The following is a 19457-nucleotide window of genomic DNA, read 5'->3' on the forward strand; positions in this document are numbered from 1 at the left end:
TCTTTAAAAGAATACCAAACAAGAATATAGTTTTGAGAAAAGATGTAGAGGATTACAATAATATTTTAGACATTACAAACGCTCATCGTAGAGGATTCTCGCCAAACGGCCAATTGAGTGGAGATAGAAGTGTAAAATATCAATGTTACATTAAACAACCACAAGAATCAAAGAAACATAAAGAAGGTGGATGTTTGAACTCTGGTAGAAGAGATGTATTAACAACTAAAACTTTTTATCCTAAAACTGATTATATCTATTGGGATGATCCCAACGAACTGGTGAGCCGTTTACAGCTTTTGATAGCATCACAGAATGCTGGCAACACCTCTCATTCGAACGAGATCAATGCAATCGTTGAGGAACTGACTGAGAGCGGTATAATTTTAAAGTAAGAAAACAGACCCTCTTCTGTTAGCTGTTTTTAAACCTGTTCTGAGCTGTTATCTAATAAAACAGACATGTTTTGTAACTAAGCCTCTCCCCCCTTGCTACCTTGTTATAAATACCGATGAGGCCTCCCCCATCGTTCACTTTCACAATGCCTCTTAACAAGTTTGGACAATACTTGGGTAGCGAGTCTACAATCCGTGACGACTTGAAAGTGGAACGAGATTTAGTAAATTTTGAAAATAGACGGGTGGCAGGAATTCATAAATCTTTTCTTAAAACTGATGCTATTTGTAGGGCTGAATTGGATGAACAAGTAGTATTTTTAAACACAAAGCTAAAGGCAAATATTAAAGATATAAAAGATTTACGGGTAAAGGTTGAACAATTATCAGCTAGAATTACTACACAAACACACGCACCACAACCAGCCCAAACACCATCAGCAACGGCAATAGCTCCAGGAAAGCGATTGAAGAAAAATGAGTAAAGCTCAAGTGGTCAACGAGATACACAGGTATGCGAGAAAAACATTTCCACGTCGTCGATTCATTCAGAGGGGGCTCGATGACACATGGCAGATTGATCTAATTGATATGCAAAAGTACTCCAAGGATAATAACAACTACAAGTATATTCTAGTGTGTATCGATACCTTTTCCAAATACGCTTGGATGCAACCGCTAAAGTCTAAGAGCGCTGAAGATGTTACAAAGGCAATGAGCAGAATTTTGAGTGAAAACGGGAGAAAGCCCAAGAATATTCAATCAGATGATGGAAAAGAGTTTTTCAATGTCAAATTTAAATCGCTCATGAAACATCATCATATCAATCACTACTCTACCTATAGTGTCATGAAAGCTTCCATAGTGGAAAGGCTAATTAGAACCTTAAAACATTGGATTTGGAAACAATTTAGCATGAATGGTTCCTACAAATGGATACAGCTGACAAGTGAAGTGGAACAATATTACAATAACAAACTGCATCGTACTATCGGTATGGCACCGGCGAGTGTGAATAAAAACAACTCTAAACAGTTGTTACATAAAGTCTACAATCACATTAAAGTCAAACCACGTGCCAAGTTCAAGGTCGGTCAACATGTGAGAATTAGTAAATATAAATCCACTTTCGCCAAAGGCTACACCGGCAATTGGACTACGGAAATATTTACAATAACTAAAGTGCAAACTACTAATCCAGTGACCTATTTACTTCAAGACGCTAATCACCAACCCATCTCTGGATGTTTTTATGAACAAGAGTTGCAGAAAACTAAACACAATGACATTTATCTAGTGGAAAAAGTTTTAAAGCGTCGTGGAAATAAAGTGTATGTAAAATGGCTTGGCTTAAATGAAAAAAGTTGGATAGAAAAAGATAACATTGTGTAACTATTTTACTCAATAAATATTCATTTACTCCAAATCAATGAGGTTTCACTCAATAAAACATTCCTATATTCAGTAATATGAATTTATTATTAATACTTGTACATTAAAACATTTACATTCGCAGCGAGCTAACAATTTAAAATTAAACAATGACAAGGAATAAATGCATCATCACCTTAATATGTACGAGCATTCTTACATTTAGGTTCACATTCATAATCACCGGCAGCTATTATGTTTGGACCTAGCACACAAAATATTACATTGATTAAATAATTAAAAGATTTAGTATTGAACACCACGCGTGAAAATAGTTCCGCTGTAACGCCACCTAATAACGCAATCCAGTCTTGATAGTTGATTTGAGCATCTCCCACTATCTCTTCTACGTCATCGTTTAAATCGTCCCACATTACAATTAACGGGTAAATATGACAATCGTCATGGTGACCTTCGATATACAATCGTTTTAACAATCTCGCTACTTCCGCTCTAAATGTGTGAAATGGCATGGGGAGGCGCCATCTATTAATCAGAGTATTGTTTTGGAACGCTTTTATCCACTTGCTTTTACATCCTTGATAAAAAGATTTCATTTCATCGCTCGTATCGCTCTCAGAAGCGCTCTCTAGGCAGTTTGTTTTTCCCTTGTCCCCATCGTCTTGTTTTAACAGTGCCTTTGCTGTTGCCATCGGTTGTGGTCCGGGTGACGATGGCGAAGTGGAGCTGCTACAGCCACCGTCACAGCCGCCGCCGCCGCTTGTGGTGGTGGACAACCAGCACTGGCAGCACCAAGTGGTGATGGTATTGTTGTCGGCTGGGGAAAATATAATAAAAATATTGTTATTATTTATATTAAAAGTAAGCAAGTATTCCTAATTGAGAACATAGGGGATAGGTCGAAAGTGATAGATTATTTAAACTACAAAGACAGAACAGAGGTGAAATACTCAAATGTTAATGTGAGTATAATACAACTATACTTACATTTGGTATGTGATGAAGCTTGCGGATCCATGATTTCAACGCAATATTCGTTGTGACACTGTAGTGGGAATATGGTTCAACATGCTCTTTTATAGCAGAAAAATTCAGTTGAGGGGTGGGGTGTAGACGGGCGGGCGGGGCGCATGTGGTAAAGAAACGTGTGAAACGGTTCTCATGAACTATATGAAAAGAGGAAAAGATTTGTTTGTTAAGTTATCGTACAGGAAACGAAACTACATTATTTTGTAATAATTAAAATATAAATATATGTACTTACCTCAACTTTCGGTGCAAACTGAACCATCTTTGTCGAGCGAGGTCAAATGTAGTCATTTACATTATTGCTCAACGAGCTATAGGAAATTGGCATCGATACATGCGAATTTCACATAACGCCTAGTCTCATTACGATTGCATATATAGTCGAGAAATTAGGACCAGTTTCACCGTGACGGGGTGGCCTAGGGGTTCATGACGTTAACTGGCTAAAGACGCCCCGGTTAGCTAAAGACGCTGGTTCGAATCCGACCTTCGCCACTGGAGGCCACCTCGTCACTTTTTGTTTGTCGTACACGTACAAAGTGGTGCCATCTATTTTAGCGAAGTTTTCCCTCGGGAGATAAATACCTTAAACATAGAAAGTAGCGCCAACTGGCGAGGATATATGCACAACTACCAAGGGGCGCAGGGGCCAGGGGGCAGCGGCGGGGAGGGGGGCGGGGGGGGGGAGGGGCGGGGAGGCGGCGGGGAAGGGGGGGGGGCTAGTGGCGCCATCTAACGGATCTTTGCCGAACTACCAAGTGGCGCAGGCCAGGGGCAGCGGCGGGGAGGGGGGGCGGGGGGGGGGGAGGGCGGGGAGGCGGCGGCGGGGAAGGTGGGGGGGGAGGGGGGGAGGGGGGTTGAGGGGGGAGGGGGAGGGGGGAGAGGGGGGGAGGGGGTGAGGGGGGGGGTGAGGAGGGGGGTGAGGGGGTTGAGGGGGGGTGAGGGGGGGAGGGGGGGGGAGGGGGAGATAAATACCTAAAGTGAGCTGGAATCGGCATATCCTCCCTACTTGTGTTAAACCAAAACAAGTTATAAAATTATTAAATTGTGTAGTTTTTGTGTCGCCGCTATTCAGTAAATTTATATTAAAATCACCTAGTAAAACTAAGTTATCGTAGCTGCGCATTGAACTAATTGAGTCACTTACAGCATCTAAAAACAGTTGAACATCCATCCAGGGTGGACGGTATGCCGTACCAATTGCCAGCTTCCTTCCGTTGAGAACAAAAGTGATCCACATCTGCTCCACTAGCTTATGCAACGGGTCAACGGGATGAGGCCAGGTCCGAGCGTTGAGGTGTCGCTTGATATAAAATCCTACGCCTCCACCTCGCGACCGGTCGCCCTGCGGTCTAGGAATATGCCGGAAATTGTATCCAGGAAGTGTTGGTGCCCGACCTTCTTCACCCGCCCTTAACCATGATTCGTTGATCGCCAGCACATCAACATCTTGCCGAGCAGTAGCCGCTATAAAATTGTCATGATTTGTTCCAAGAGAACCTGCATTGTACAAACCAATTCTTAGTGTTTTATTTACGAGTACTATAATAGCGATATATACCAGACCACCCGACAGTTGACACTACACTGACAGAACTAAGTATAATAATAACATTATTAAGAGAACCAGATTGACATATTAATAAGTAGCATAGTCTGCAGATTATAAACGACTTATATATCATATACCAACAAGAATTATCTAAAAAGAATAAACATACATTGGAGTGCCATAGTGGAGATACGAAACAAGAAAAAAATAAACTAGTAAAAGCTAAACTACACACGGCCACCCAGACCTCAGACGGAGCTTGCTCCAAAAACACGCACCAAGTCAGCTTCAGAGCGAATGGGGAAAGCCGATTTTCCTTCACCTTGTCGGGCATAAATTCTGCCTCGCCTTGTCCACGAGAACCTCCACTGCTGCTGCCTACACAGCTCACGAACTTTGTGGAACAACTGGCGGTTCGTGCGTGTCAGGCGCTCATTGACAAAGACGCGACGCGGGGGGCCCGGCTGGTTCTCATCGGAGAAGGTGAAATTTCGCCGCACCCGGGCGTGCGTTAATGCGTCCAATAAACAATTATTTAATCCGTTTTTTCGATTAAAAATAAATGATAGGCAATCTTATGGAGAGTCGAGGAGACTTAACCATCTTATAAAAAAAGTTCTAAAATCTAATCGATGGTAAGAGACCGGACGGAATGTCACTAATTCCGTGGAAGATGGGACGGGTGCTGGTGTGGGACGCCACATGTGTAGACACTCTAGCCCCGTCTCATCTCCACGGCACAACTGCAAAACCCGGCGCGGCGGCAGAGGCGGCCGAAAAATTAAAAAAGATCAAATATAGGGGTCTTGGCCCCGAATACGATTTCGTACCTTTTAGCGTCGAGACCCTTGGCCCGTGGGGTCCGAATGCATCTACACTATTTAAGGATGTAGCCAAAAAATAGAAGACGCTACCGGTGATCGTAGAGCTGGCAGCTTCCTCGCACAGAGAATAAGTATTGCGATATAACGAGGAAATGCTGCCAGCATCTACGGCACCATGCCGCAGGGGGATGTTTTTAATTATTTATTTTAAGATTAGTTTTATTTAGATTTAGATTTTAAGTTTTATATGTATTATATGATAAAATTTAATTATTATTTTTTATCGGCACTTCAATATCACCTAACGATATCTATCGGGACATCATTAAGCCATGCAAAAAAAAAATTGTTTTATTTATTTGGCTTACAAAATGCAGTTTTAACATTACAATTTAAAATATTACAATACAGCCTCCATTAATTAATGCACGTGGTCGAATATTGTTAATTGCCATTGCTACTAAAAAAAACGTACAATAATAATTAAAAATAATTATTTAACCCGATACCTCAAAGCCTGAACATGCCAAAAACGATCATTATTTTTGATGTAAGACCACCATATGGCAAGGGATGGATTAGACTCGCTAATCATCATAGTTCGGGCCTACAGTCCCTGTGTCCATAATCCCATCGCACTTCTGCAAAACCAATTCAACTCTAAACTCGAGATCCATAGCTACTATAAGTAATTCGGGGTCATATTTAGACTGGCTGATATATACTATCGGTGGAACTGCTTGGAATGAAGGTCCTGATGAGTTTTACTAACGGGTTCCCTTGATTGGTTGGAAATTTGAAACTGTTGTTAAAAGGGTTGGGATGGGTCGGAAAACAGTTTTATGGATAGTTCTACTACGTCGTAGTGTTTCTTAGTAATGGAACTTTACTAAGGAATACATTGATTTTACTTTACGTAACTAAGGAACGTATTGTAGATAAATATAAATTTTCTACTGCATCAGCTTACATCCGCATATTTCGGGCCAGCTTTTTATTATTTTTATCTAGTTGATTGGCAGAAAATGCATAAATATCGCGTTTTGCACAAACAAAATAAAGACAAATACGAGAGCTTTTAAAAACAAATTACAATCAGCTAAGTTGACAAGCTAAATTTTTTTTTTAATTTATTTGAATCAAAAGAAGATTACAAAAAGCCTTAAACTACTAATCTGCCAAAATGCAGTACAGTTTGTTGGCAGAAAAAAAAAAACTAAATCTACCCTCCATCAACTAGTATTGTAAATATTAATAACTATAGCCGCTTTTGCATACGTATGTATATTGAAACCTTGGTATGTTAAAACTTAAACTACAGAGTGGTTATCACATACTGTTATTGATCACAGGTCATTGTATTATGTAATTCAAGCTAACATTAACATTGTACCTAAATTAAAATAACTGCTAAGTTTAAGCTAGTTATTGGTTTAGTTTAGTCGCTGTAGAACCCTTGTCAATAAATGATTTTACACATATAAGCGAAACAAGCCTGTCCATAGACCCACCACAGAACATTCCCACAGAAATTGTCGTAGTAATCTTAACTTTTTTAAATATACGTTATGCTAATGACGTTTTTAATGTGGAAAGGCTCCACACCGGGTCTGGGATCCATCTGATTAGTTACTCTTAGTAATCCTAATCCTTTTCCTTAGTAATATTGTCCACAGAAGTGACATTTTTCTTACATAAAAAAGATCTATATTACTTAGTTAAGTATATATACTTAGTGACTTAGTTAAGATAACATAAGCGAGTCAAGAATTCTGCTCGAACCTGTCCAATAGTGATTTCTTTAGCCTCTTTTTATACACAACTTTAGACACATCATGACAGGATCTAACTTGATCGGTAACATTATTTAAGATCATGGGCACCAAGTATTTCCTAGTCCGTTTCCCAAAATAGTTACAAGTTTTTGGAATCAATAGTTTACGATGAGTTAGTTCCTTGGTAACGCTTCTTGTTTGTAGTTTGTGATTTAATGGTTTTTTGAACTCGTCACGTCTATATTGTTCTAAGGCTATGAGTAGTGAGCATTTTTCATGTACTGGTAATACATTACAAATCGAAAAAAGTCTATCGTAACTGTTTTTACATGACCGTTTTGTTTTTTTGTCTACTAAGAATTTTAAAAATCTGATCTGAATTGCTTTAATTCTGTCTAGGTACGAGGAGAAAGTCCGACCGTAACTGCTTAGACCGTAAGATAATATGGAATCTACAAGTGCGTGATATAATGTATACAATGTGGCCCTGTTTGCTATACTTCGTAGATGATAGAATTTTCCGAGCACAGATCTAAGTTTGTCACATACGTTATTTACGTGCGCTGACCAAGACATGTGACAGTCTACTGTCAACCCACGGTACTTATAGCTTTCTACAAAGTCGATTTCGTTGCACCTGCAATCCCGCCCCGCTTTATGTAAACAATCATAATCATGCCCAATCACACTTAGCTGAGCCTTTTCTGTTCTACAATATGGCGAGCGTATATACATGCATTTAGTTTTGCTAAGGTTTATAATAATGCCATTATCGTGAGCCCACTTAATTACGTTTTCTAAATCCTTCTGAACTTTTTGCATTGCAACCGTTACGTCTTTGTCTGCATACAACATGCACGTATCGTCCGCATACATATACATTTTACAGTCACTTACCACATTACATAGACTATTTACGTGCATGATGTAGCCGACAGGACCATAGACCGAGCCGGTGGGCACGCCGTAGCGCACGGAGGCGCACTCGCTGGCCCGGCCGCACACCACCGTGCGCAGCGCGCGCGCCGCCAGGTAGGCGCGCAGCCACGCCAGCAGCGGGCCCCGCACGCCACACTCGTGCATAGCCTGCAGGAGCTGAGAGTGGTCGAGGGTGTCAAATGCTTTTTTGAAGTCGATAAACACCGCCACCAACTGCTTTTTCTCATTTAGGCACTCGTTTATATAGTCTGTGAACTCTGCAAGTGCAGTGGCGGTGCTCCGGCCACGTCTGAAGCCGTGTTGCGCATCAGAAATGATGTTGTGTTTTTCCAAAAAATCTGTTATCTGGCGGACTACTATTTTTTCTGTAATCTTATTAATGACAGAAAGAATAGCAATCGGCCTGTAATTGGTAAAATCTAAATGACACCCTTGTTTAAAAATAGGCCTAATTAGAGCGAGCTTAAGCTCTTCTGGGTAAACACCCCTCGACACGCACATATTAATAAATGCAGCAATAATTGGACTCAACTGTACCTTAAAACATTTGACATCCTCGACCCTAATACCGTCCGCTCCCGGTGACTTATGACATGATAACCTATCAATAAATTAAAACCACAATATAAAAACTAGCTTTACCGCAGCTTCGACTGCCTGCTTACTGGTAAGTTTTTCAAATTGTCAATGATTGTCCTTAGTAAAAATACATCCATACCTACCTACCTAACTACTTTTTAGGGTTCCGTAGCCAAATGGCATAAAACGGAACCCTTATAGTTTCGCCATGTCCGTCTGTCTGTCTGTCTGTCTGTCCGAGGCTTTGCTCCGTGGTCGTTAGTGCTAGAAAGCTGAAATTTGGCATGGATATATAATTCAATAAAGCCGACAAAGTCGTACAATAAAATCTAAAATTATTTTTTTTAGGGTACCTCCCCCTACACGTAAAGTGGGGGTGAATTTTTTTTTCGCTTCAACCCTAGAGTGTGGGGTATCGTTGGAAAGGTCTTTCAAAACTAATAGGGGTTTTCAAGAAACATTTTTTGATAAAGTGAATATATTCGGAGATAATCGCTCCGAAAGAAAAAAAAATGTCCCCCCCCCCCTCTAACTTTTGAACCATAGGTCCAAAAAATATGAAAAAAATCGTGGAAGTAGAGCTTAACAAAGACATTAAATGAAAACTATAGCAGACATGATCAGTTTAGCTGTTTTTGAGTTATCGCAAAAAGTTTTCCCTTCATAGTAAAAAGACTTACTTTAATTAGGGTACTTACTCGGGTGAAAGGTACCGTTTCATCCCTTGGTTAACAATTTACTATACTTTAAGCTCCAGTTTAGCTTATTGTGACGGAAGAGTAACTACGGAACCCTACACTGAGCGTGGCCCGACATGCTCTTGGCCGGTTATTTTTTTATTTAAAAACTTACTATTTTTAATAAACCCTAAAAATCTAAGATGGGGTAATTTATTAAAAATAAATAATTATACTTACTAATGCTACTACTACAGATATTAAATTTTAATACCTAAGTGTTTTTATAGTGCATGCGTCAGAGGACTCATATTTCTTTCTTCAATTATATGTTACGTGTGTACCAAAATATGTGATAAAATAATACACGTAAATGTAAAATGGTATTTATGTATTTTTGAAATATAAAATTGAAGCTTTATGGAAATAGCGCCTTATTGACAACCGACAATAAGTATCCTTTTGGTTGAAAATATCTCATATCACCATGTCTGCTAAAAAACCGCTAACGCTGACAACTATTAAAAAAAATACAATGGTTTGAATTTCTCTGGACATACGATCTACTTGAAATCAGGCAAGCCTGTATAGCACGATAAAAGCACATAATATTTTAGTATAATATGTACTTATACATAATGTGCTAATGTGTTGCGCTAACGAGGCATCGGCTTTGATAGCGATACTGCTGTCCTTAATTATTCAACGTCGTATAATTAATGATGGAGCATATATTTATTATCTAGCCGTAATGGCACACTTTCCTTAGAAAAATTATTACCACTTTATACCTATGCAATAAAAAAAAATGTTCATAAAATGCCCTTTAGGTAAATCCAGATTTTTTTAGAGTCCGCGAAAAGCTTTTAGATAACATTCGGACACTTAAACAATGTTAATTTAGTAGGTATAAATCGTGTCAGTCACTCGTATTCATCATGTTATTAAAGGTTAGATTTGACAAATCTGCGCGTCATCATGGATGACACAAACTATACTAGGTACTTATATGGTTGCACCATACGAAAAGAATTGTCAATATTTTTACACAAGCAATTTTTTTTATTTTTAAAAACCAATACTACACGTTTGGTCTCTCAAACGGAGAAAATATAAAAAAAATTGCTAGATACTCGCACTTTCAAATTCGCACTATGTTAACGGCACCAATGATGGGACATTTAAGAGAAAGGAGTATTTTTGATATTTCACTGACCCCTGTAAAATTTCTACCGCTTTACGGTTTAAAAGTTGAATATCCAATTCATCCTTTATGTTTTCTATGTATTTAATGAAAGCTACTGCAATTGGTTTTAATATTACTAACCAAATAAAAATGTATTTTTTGTGCTCCAGTCATGGGATGTTTGACGCCATTCATTTTCAAACTATCAAATATCAATGAAAAATTAAACTTAAGCAGCTCTTTGGCTCTTGTTTATAGTAAAATGTTGCCAGCGATTAAAAACTGATGGTAAATACTTGTTTTACAGGTTTTGTCTATACCATCCCATTACTGGAGCCTGTTCCATTATAGGGGTGTTTACTATATATATATATATGAAATAAGAACTATTATGATGGGTGGGGTAAACTGTCAATTGCTAACTAACAATATTGATAATCAACAGAGATTGTTAACCAAGTACTACATACGCATATTTAATTCAAGTGCTTTGTTCAGGCGTATCCAAGAACTGTGCAGTTTTTTTTTAATTTAACATTTTGATGAAAATATCCTTTCTCATTTTCTGTATTAGAGATCCGATTACAGAGTACATATTTTGCTATTTCTACATAAATTTAATTTTCAAATAGTAAAATAGATATACGTACCTATAGTCGAATTTCCTAACTCTATTAATAGTGTTTGTTACTGTGGAAATCCAGAAAAACACTATGTTGTTGGATATTATCTTCAGTCTTGTAGCGTACTTTAAAAGACATACGGTCTATCTGAGGTGGGGAATTTAAACGCTCGAAGTAGATTTCTTATTTTACTTATATTATATTTTTTTCTTCAACAACGAGTTACAGCAATATCGACTAACTCAGATGCTTGCCCTTTTCCGAATGAAATCGCCTGCAAATCTTTATTCCTTCAGCAGGGCGATAGTTCTGAATTCAAATAATCGTTGCCAGTTATCTATCAAGAGACTGTGAAGGTCTCCAACCTTCACTTAGATAATTTCTGAACAATTGAGTGATCCATGTTTGCAAAACACGACACAAATGAACAGGACGTGAAAGTATATACTTACATAAAACAATATATTACTTATATGTATTGTGTATCCATATCCGTATAACCTACAATGGTAACCGAAACAATCCATCTCAGAATGACTTCCCTCCCACAGCTCAATTTATCAAGATGATGTTATTCCGCCATTAAACGCAAACCTTGCCATCAGCAGCACCATACAAACTCAGCCTTTATACAACTATGAAAACCTAATGACCATACGTCAAGCAAAATACCTACCAAAACAATGGAAGTACGCGACAGAAATTAATACATCATTATGTCAGACCCATGTACTGCCAACCCTCACACTTCACACCCATCCCACTCTAACATATAGCTGGGTACATCTTTTGTCCTGCTCGCCAGGGGTGGCAAACTTTGGTATGAGAATGCAAATCTCCCGTGATTAGGATTTTGTTAATCTTCGCATGAAACTTAAAATTGTGTATGTGGAATTCCTTTGGGTAGTGTTCGTTAATTTGTGTTAGTTACAGTTGGTGTGCCACTTTGGCTCGAATTTTGACTCTCATAAATTAAGGGAGAGTTATGATATTACGTGAAAATTAATTAAATAAACAAATTAAAAGATAAGGAGTTTCGTTGAAATTGAATTAAGCGCCAGCGGGCGTATAAAATAATTTAAGAGAAATAACTCGACGGTACCTGCTTACTCGTATTAGCAATATTGACATTGTGACAAAGTGTTAAAAAATCTGGTCAAAAATGTGACGTTCTCAATCAAAAGGTAGGTACCACATTGTCGCTTGCCACAAGGAGGCTCTGACAGGTTATTCTTATAAAGATACGAGCAAATTTCGCCCTTATGGTAAGCGAAAATATGGTACCTTTTGCTTGAGAACGTCACAAATAATGATTAACTGTCGTAATAAAGTAAGATGAGGTAGTATAATATGTAGATATAATGGTATTCCATTGGTCAAAGTCTATGCAAATATACTCTTATAAAACATATCCGTCAGTAGATAAATGCATTCGCAGAGGGTTAATTGTTCCCCCATAAAATAAAAATTCGTGACTTTTCTACTAACAAAATAGATTTTCTAGAGTATCAATATCAAACTTACACTGATTATACTCGCATATTTGCATTTACGGGATCGCAATATAATCAGAATATAAATAAATAAATAATTCAAATCCCGGACCATCGGCTTCATAGGCACAGGGTCACAACCCATTAGTCTAGGCAGACCAGTCGTCTAAAATTAATGAATTGCTTATTTCATATTTACCAATAAAATAAACATACATATATATTATAAAAGTCACAGTCTAAATATGACTTTAGTTTCAATTAATTTATAATTTTAGTTATGTGGAAGTTTAATGGAATATTATGAAATGACCCACAGTTATTAAGTCATATAAGTCACGGTATGGGTGCCGCAAGAAGGGCAAGGATCGGGTAGGCCCAGACGGAGATATGGCGGGACGACCTGGACGCATATCTTAACGACTGGCTGGAAATTGTTCTAAATCGAGACGAGTGGAAATCGAAGGGGGAGGCCTTTGCCCAGCAGTGGGACACCATATAGGCTTATAATATAGTATATACGTCATTCATAAAAACGTGTTTAAATAAATAAACAATAAGCTAAACTGGAGCTTAAAGTATAGTAAATTGTTAACCAAGGGATGAAACGGTACCTTTCACCCGAGTTAAACAAATAGGCAAATTTGCATAATCAGTACCTAATTAAAGTAAGTCTTTTTACTATGAAGGGAAAACTTTTTGCGATAACTCAAAAACGAGCTAAACTGATCATGTCCGCTATAGTTTTCATTTAATATCTTTCTTAAGCTCTACTTCCACGATTTTTTTCATATTTTTTGGACCTATGGTATGGGACACATATTTTTTTCTTTCGGAGCGATTATCTCCGAATATATTCACTTAATCAAAAAATGTTTCTTGAAAACCCGTATTAGTTTTGAAAGACATTTCCAACGATACCCCACACTCTAGGGTTGAAGCGAAAAAAAAATTTCACCCCCACTTTAGGTGTAGGGGAGGTATCCTAAAAAGAATTATATTTTTAGATTTTATTGTACGACTTTGTCGGCTTTATTGATTTATATATTCATGCCAAATTTCAGCTTTCTAGCATTAACGACCACGGAGCAAAGCCTCGGACAGACAGACAGACAGACGGACATGGCGAAACTATAAGGGTTCCTAGTTGACTACGGAACCCTAAAAAAAGTAAATAATATGAATATGACTGACCACATTTTGTTTCGGAATTGATCCTAAGTAAACAGAGAAATAATGCAAAGAATATATATTATTTTACATGAGCTACTTTTAAAACCTACAGTCATGTGCCACGAGCATTACACGCACGAACGCCAATTGGCTTTTTCCCTAAAAAACCGTAATCGGCAAATGCACGAAAAAGCAGGTACAAAAACTTGGCACAATACCGCACGCCTCGCGTGTCTTTGGAGCTCACATCACAGGCTAATTTGCGCGAAGCCGCACAAAGAAAAATGTGCTAATTAAAAAGCGAGGTACAAAGTGTCGTCTAACGGAACGGGAGCGGCTGTTTGTTGTCGTATCTGTGGTTAGGGTTGCTTTCCCGCGCTTTTTACTTTTGAGGTTATGTTGGTCGAGTTTAACTTTTATGTTTGGAAATGATTCGTAGCTGCAGCGTTTAAAACGGCGGGCATTAAGTTAATTGAAAATGCACTTTAACAATAATAAATAAATTGTATAATCGGACTTATGTAGAAATTCAGTTCTCTAAGTACTTAACTAGTGATTAAGGTAGATTGACACCTTTATTACTTAAATGACCCGTATGTCTGCAACGCTAGCAACAATAATAATATGAGGACACCACACGAGCCACTGGAATATATTAGTTTAAATAAAATAAAAATATAACTTAAAAAATCGTGAAGGAATTCTGATTATTCTGTCTAATATTGAATTAATTTTCTATGTCAACTGACGTAGTACGACGTTTACCTCCATAGTAAATTGGATATAAATACTTACTGCTTTATATTATAATATTATATTTTAAACATATTTTGCAAAAACACGATAAAAACCTTTACCCAAGTACTTATTAACTAGCGTTCGTACAGTAACTCTAAGTAAATGTTTTACGAGTAGGTAAGGGTGTGTCCCAAAATTTTAATTTATTCTTACAAAAAATACAACCAGCTACAACAATACTCCCAACCATTCCCTTTTAGTTTATTCAACAACATAACGAGGCATTTCTTAACAAAACGCTAGATCAAGGATTGAAATATGGTCCAAAGGAAGCCCCTAGCGTAATGAGCTGATTCCTGAGTGAATGCATGTCACTGTTGCAAGCCAACAAAAGCCTTTACGTACTTGGTTTTCAAAGAGAAAATATACTCGCATCTCTAATGTGATAAGCGTCTCATTGGATTTGACAAGGCTAGGCTTATTATTATCACTAATAAGGGTTGCTTTTAAATATGATTATTGTATGTTGTCTGCATTTCTTCAACACCGTTTGTCGAAAAGATACTGATAATTAATTATATTAGGACCCAAATTATCAAATTGCAGGTGAAGCAGGGGGGAATATCATTATTTATGCCACCGGTGACTTCAATTGACATCCTTAGAATAATCAATTCATTAAAAAATACAAGAAGCACTGGTTACGATGATATTGACACTAAGATTCTGAAAAGCGTTGGTTACATAGTTGCATCAGTTATTAGTTATATAATGAACCTATGCATATTAAATGTAGTTTTCCCTGATAACCTAAAAATAACTAAAATAGTCCCACTTTATAAAAAAGGTGACAAAAATGACCTAGGGAATTATAGACCAATAGCATTGTTATCAATTATATCGAAAATTTTCGAGAAGGTGATTTATACAAATATCTACTATTACTTTGAAACAAAAGGATTATTTGCTTCAGAACAAAAGGGTTTTCGTAAAAACCGCTCCATTGACGAAGCGATATATGAACTGGTGTCTAAAGTTGTAGTTGGCATGGACAAACGAATGCCTGTAACTGCAATATATATGGACTTAACGAAAGCGTTTGACTGTGTGCATCCCAAGATCTTAATAATATAAGCTTGAAAAATATGGTGTTAGAGGTAACGTACTAAATCTAATTGAGTCATATATTAGTGATAGGAAGCAGTATACAGTAGTAACGAAGCTTTGTCATAAATCTAAAACAGAAATCACTTACATGTCAGGGTTAAGAGATTCATTTTATGGGGTTCCGCAAGGGAGCGTTCTAGGACCTCTGCTATTTATTATATATATAAATGATCTTCCCAAAGTTACTAAGAATCCAATGGTTCTCTTTGCGGATGATAGCACCGCCATTTTTACTGGGACATGTTTAAATAATGATGAGATTGACATTAATTATGAAATGAATTATGCTTTAGAATGTATTGTAAATTGGCTTAATGTAAACAACTTAATAATTAATATTGAAAAAATAAAGATTATGAATTTTAGACAAAGGAAGAACAAATTAGAACAGTTGGATGTCAAATATAATGGACAACAAATTAAAGAAGTCTCCAACACAACATTTTTGGGACTAGTTTTAGACATAAACATGAACTGGAAAGGTCAAATTGACAATGTTTGTAAAAAGCTGAGCCGTTACTCTTATGCACTGTTTATGTTAAAAAAAGTTGCTAGCCAGTCCGTTGTATTAACCGCTTATCATGCATACGTGTCTTCTACTCTTAGATATGGCATTATTTTCTGGGGTTATTCGACTGACTGGTATTTGGCTTTCAAAGCTCAGAAAAAATGTCTTAGAGCGACTCATCATCTGCTGCCCACGGTATCGTGCAAGTCATATTTTGTAAATTTAAAAATATTAACACTTCCTTGTATGTATATCTATGAATTAGTAGTTTTTGTAAAAATTCATCCTGATATCTTTCGACCCTTGCACAGTCAACGTTTGCAACACATGGTCTGTGCTCATCCGGCAAGAACTGCTCTATTGTCAAAAAGCGTTCTCGGTATGGCTCCCAGAGTGTACAACAAATTACCTGAACATATAAGGAGAATGTGTGATATAACTATATTTAAAAAATCTGTAAAAGAATTTTTGTCCAGGATGGCTTTCTACTCCTGTAATGAATTTCTTACTGGAAACTTTGACTGACTAATACATAAACTATTATTATTTTATTTGGAAATTGTATTTTTTTTTAATTCTTATTATTTTATAGTGACATTGCTGGAAGTTTTAATTAATTGTTAGTTAAAATTGTTGATAAGTGTTAATTGTATTTTGTGGACATTTAATTCTGTTGTAATTTAGTGCATGTTGCATGCTAATTGATATTATCAATGAAACCTAATTTCGTATGCCCGGGTACGACATAGTGAAACAAGCAAATGTATAACCATCATATGCAATATCATGTTGTATACACCTATGTTCGACGAATAAAGTATTTGTATTTGTATTTTTATGTGTACTTGTTTTTAATTTCTTTTTTTTTACTATATTAGGTTTTAAAACGGAAAAGCCGTGCGCACTTATAATGCTTGTTGGGCTTCGCGGTTGGTTTTTTTTTGGAAAACCATCCATCTGTTATAAGCACACGTATAAAAGATGGTAAAACTCATCCGAATTTAAACTAAGTAATTAAGTTTATTGTTGCTATATGAGAACATACTTTGAAAAGTCTCATTGTTAAGATATTAATAACAATTACATGCAATACTGCAGTAGCCTCTATGTATATATTATTATGATATCCGATCACACCAATCAATAATTAACAAGTAATTCGGCATATTCGACTAGTTTGTATATGTAGTCATTGTAATATTTTGTATTTGTTCCAGATTCCAGATGGGTTGGGGCTGCATCAAAAATTAAAAGCCTTTTAATGACGACCGCCTGCCTCCGGCGATGACTGCTGTCTGCAATACGGATTCAACAATACTATTTTAATTTTAATATATATCATATCATTTGTTCAGTAATAATCATACATTGTCATTGGCATATATGTCACTTAAGGAAAAGTTAATTCAGAATTAAATGAAATAAAAATTACAATGTCAATTAGGATAAAGATTAAAATGTTAATAATTTTTAAAATAGATACAAAAAATGTCAGGTACAGCTTGTATTTTTGATATGACCGCATAATCAAAGGGTAGTTAGTTCAGGCTTTATTGAAAACACTTTCATAGGTTTTATAAAAGAAATAGACGACTTTTTTTTTCATATAAAATATACTTTGTTTTAACTCGAAACGTTGCTTGAAATGACGCGACTTCACAACACAACTGAAAAATTGAAAAAAATTCCAAAAATAATTATGCTACAAAAAACTTTCAGAGTCGTTTTATAGCACTAAAAACTACGTCTAGTTTAAGTGTCTGGTTAATCAAATTAAAAATACACAGTGTAACGTGTATAAGTTACAAATGAATGCAAACTTGTAAAGAGGATGATGATGAGAGGAGGACGAAAAGATAAAAATGTACCTACTTCATTTCTCAGTAATTGTATTTTCAATTTTCATAGCTATTTAGAACAATGAAGACGTAGGCATTATTGATTTTGATAGGGTACAGATAAATGGTTCCCATTTTTTTTTCATTTAGGTAACCTATACGCATACATCATAGACATACGAATTTTAAAAAGTATGGATCATCACAAAAGGTTTGCCTATATTCTTATATTTCTTATGTAGTGCTTCAAAAATGTTTGCGGAGGCGCGCACAGACGGGTTTCACGCCATCATACGCAAAAGAACTGCCTCGCTAGTGAGTAGGATGCGGAGCAGTTCTAACGGCATCCTGAAAATGTTTGTAGGAAAGCCTGATTCTCCCATGCACAAACATATTAATAAATTAATGATCATGGGTAGTTTAATTGCGTGCATTTTAATTTAATTTAGTTATTTTATTGTGCATTTCAAGTTAATTTATTTATATTATTGTGAATTTAAATTTAATTTATTTATTTACTGTGACCGTTAATCTAATTTATTGCGGATTCTTATTTAATTAATTTAATTAATTTATTATTTAAAATATTAACAATAGATTTTAAGTCACTATGTACCTAACCACAATGGATCCTAGTTATCTGAATAAAGAAAATTTATTATTATTATTATATTAAAACTCGGGACTCTTCAATACACAGAATCAACAGTATTTTGGAAATAATATTTCTAAAGTAAACCTTTTAAATTAAAACAGTTAGATGTATAAATATTATAGAACATTATAGAACATTATTACACAAATTGACTAAGTCCCACAGTAAGCTCAATAAGGCTTGTGTTGAGGGTACTTAGACAACGATATATATAATATATAAATATTTATAAATACTTAAATACATAGAAAACCCCCATGACTCAGGAACAAATATCCATGCTCATCACACGAATAAATGCCCTTACCAGGATTTGAACCCGGGACCATCAGCTTCGTAGGCAGGGTCACTACCCACTAGGCCAAACCGGTCGTCTGTGATAAGTAGTTCGTTATTGTGAAATTAAATCGGTTAAGGGCGATCGGGATAAATGCGACTATGGGGTTATTGTTTCTATTTGTGTTATTATTTTAATAACAGCAACATGAATTACGAGAGCTCCCGTCCTGAAATGCTAAAATCAGGAGCTACTACTACAGTACTCGGAAATAAAGTGTAATCGTATTCGAGAAATAACAAATTGACGCAATAACCCCATATGCATCCATATGTATCTCGGTTGAACTTACTTACACTGTCATTAAAATGCCAGTTAATATTTTACACAGAGTCAATTCTCGCATAACACCGTCCCAGTAAGTGCTTCTCTTCTTAAAACCATAGGTGGTTTTATCGACAACCGCCGGAACAATACTTCGATCAATGTTCCCGATGATTGCTCTCATGTTATATTCAGACGCTTTCTGCAAATCAAATGCCAAGCAAATCTCCGTTCTTTTAAGAATACCTAGTGGACTTTTTAGCATACTTATTGTTTTTATAATGCTTTCTGGAAATATGATAAATTGATTTTT

At 36.5% G+C, this 19457-nt stretch overlaps 1 protein-coding gene and 1 long non-coding RNA gene across 3 annotated transcripts in view; one reads left to right on the plus strand and one right to left on the minus strand.

Annotated features, from left to right (window-relative positions):
* LOC133525842 (uncharacterized) overlaps window positions 1-17449 on the plus strand; it is a 62823-nt gene extending 45374 nt beyond the window's left edge. Inside the window, exon 3 of the long non-coding RNA XR_009800640.1 lies at window positions 17268-17449. This is a non-coding gene — a long non-coding RNA (uncharacterized LOC133525842). The remainder of the gene's footprint in view (window positions 1-17267) is intronic.
* LOC133525801 (uncharacterized) lies at window positions 1964-3477 on the minus strand. 2 transcript variants are annotated; one of them, XM_061862190.1, is made up of 3 exons: window positions 3052-3477; window positions 2775-2953; window positions 1964-2604 (listed from the first exon to the last, which is right to left on the minus strand). In XM_061862190.1, the coding sequence occupies exons 2-3, from the start codon at window positions 2803-2805 to the stop codon at window positions 1964-1966; spliced, it is 672 nt and encodes a 223-aa protein (XP_061718174.1). In that variant the 5' UTR covers window positions 2806-2953; window positions 3052-3477. The 2 variants fall into 2 exon arrangements, with proteins under 2 accessions (XP_061718174.1, XP_061718173.1); XM_061862189.1 differs by having other exon boundaries at window positions 2775-3477.
* Window positions 17450-19457: the final 2008 nt, after the last annotated feature.

Source organism: Cydia pomonella, chromosome 15, assembly GCF_033807575.1.
Source record: "Cydia pomonella isolate Wapato2018A chromosome 15, ilCydPomo1, whole genome shotgun sequence".
NCBI classification, from domain to species: domain Eukaryota; kingdom Metazoa; phylum Arthropoda; class Insecta; order Lepidoptera; family Tortricidae; genus Cydia; species Cydia pomonella.

Coding starts and splice junctions, on each gene's coding strand:
- LOC133525801 (XM_061862190.1), bottom strand. CDS start 2,805: ATGGATCCGCAAGCTTCATCACATACCAAAT. Junction 2,605..2,774: donor AGCTTCATCACATACCAAAT/GTAAGTATAGTT, acceptor TATTTTCCCCAG/CCGACAACAATACCATCACC.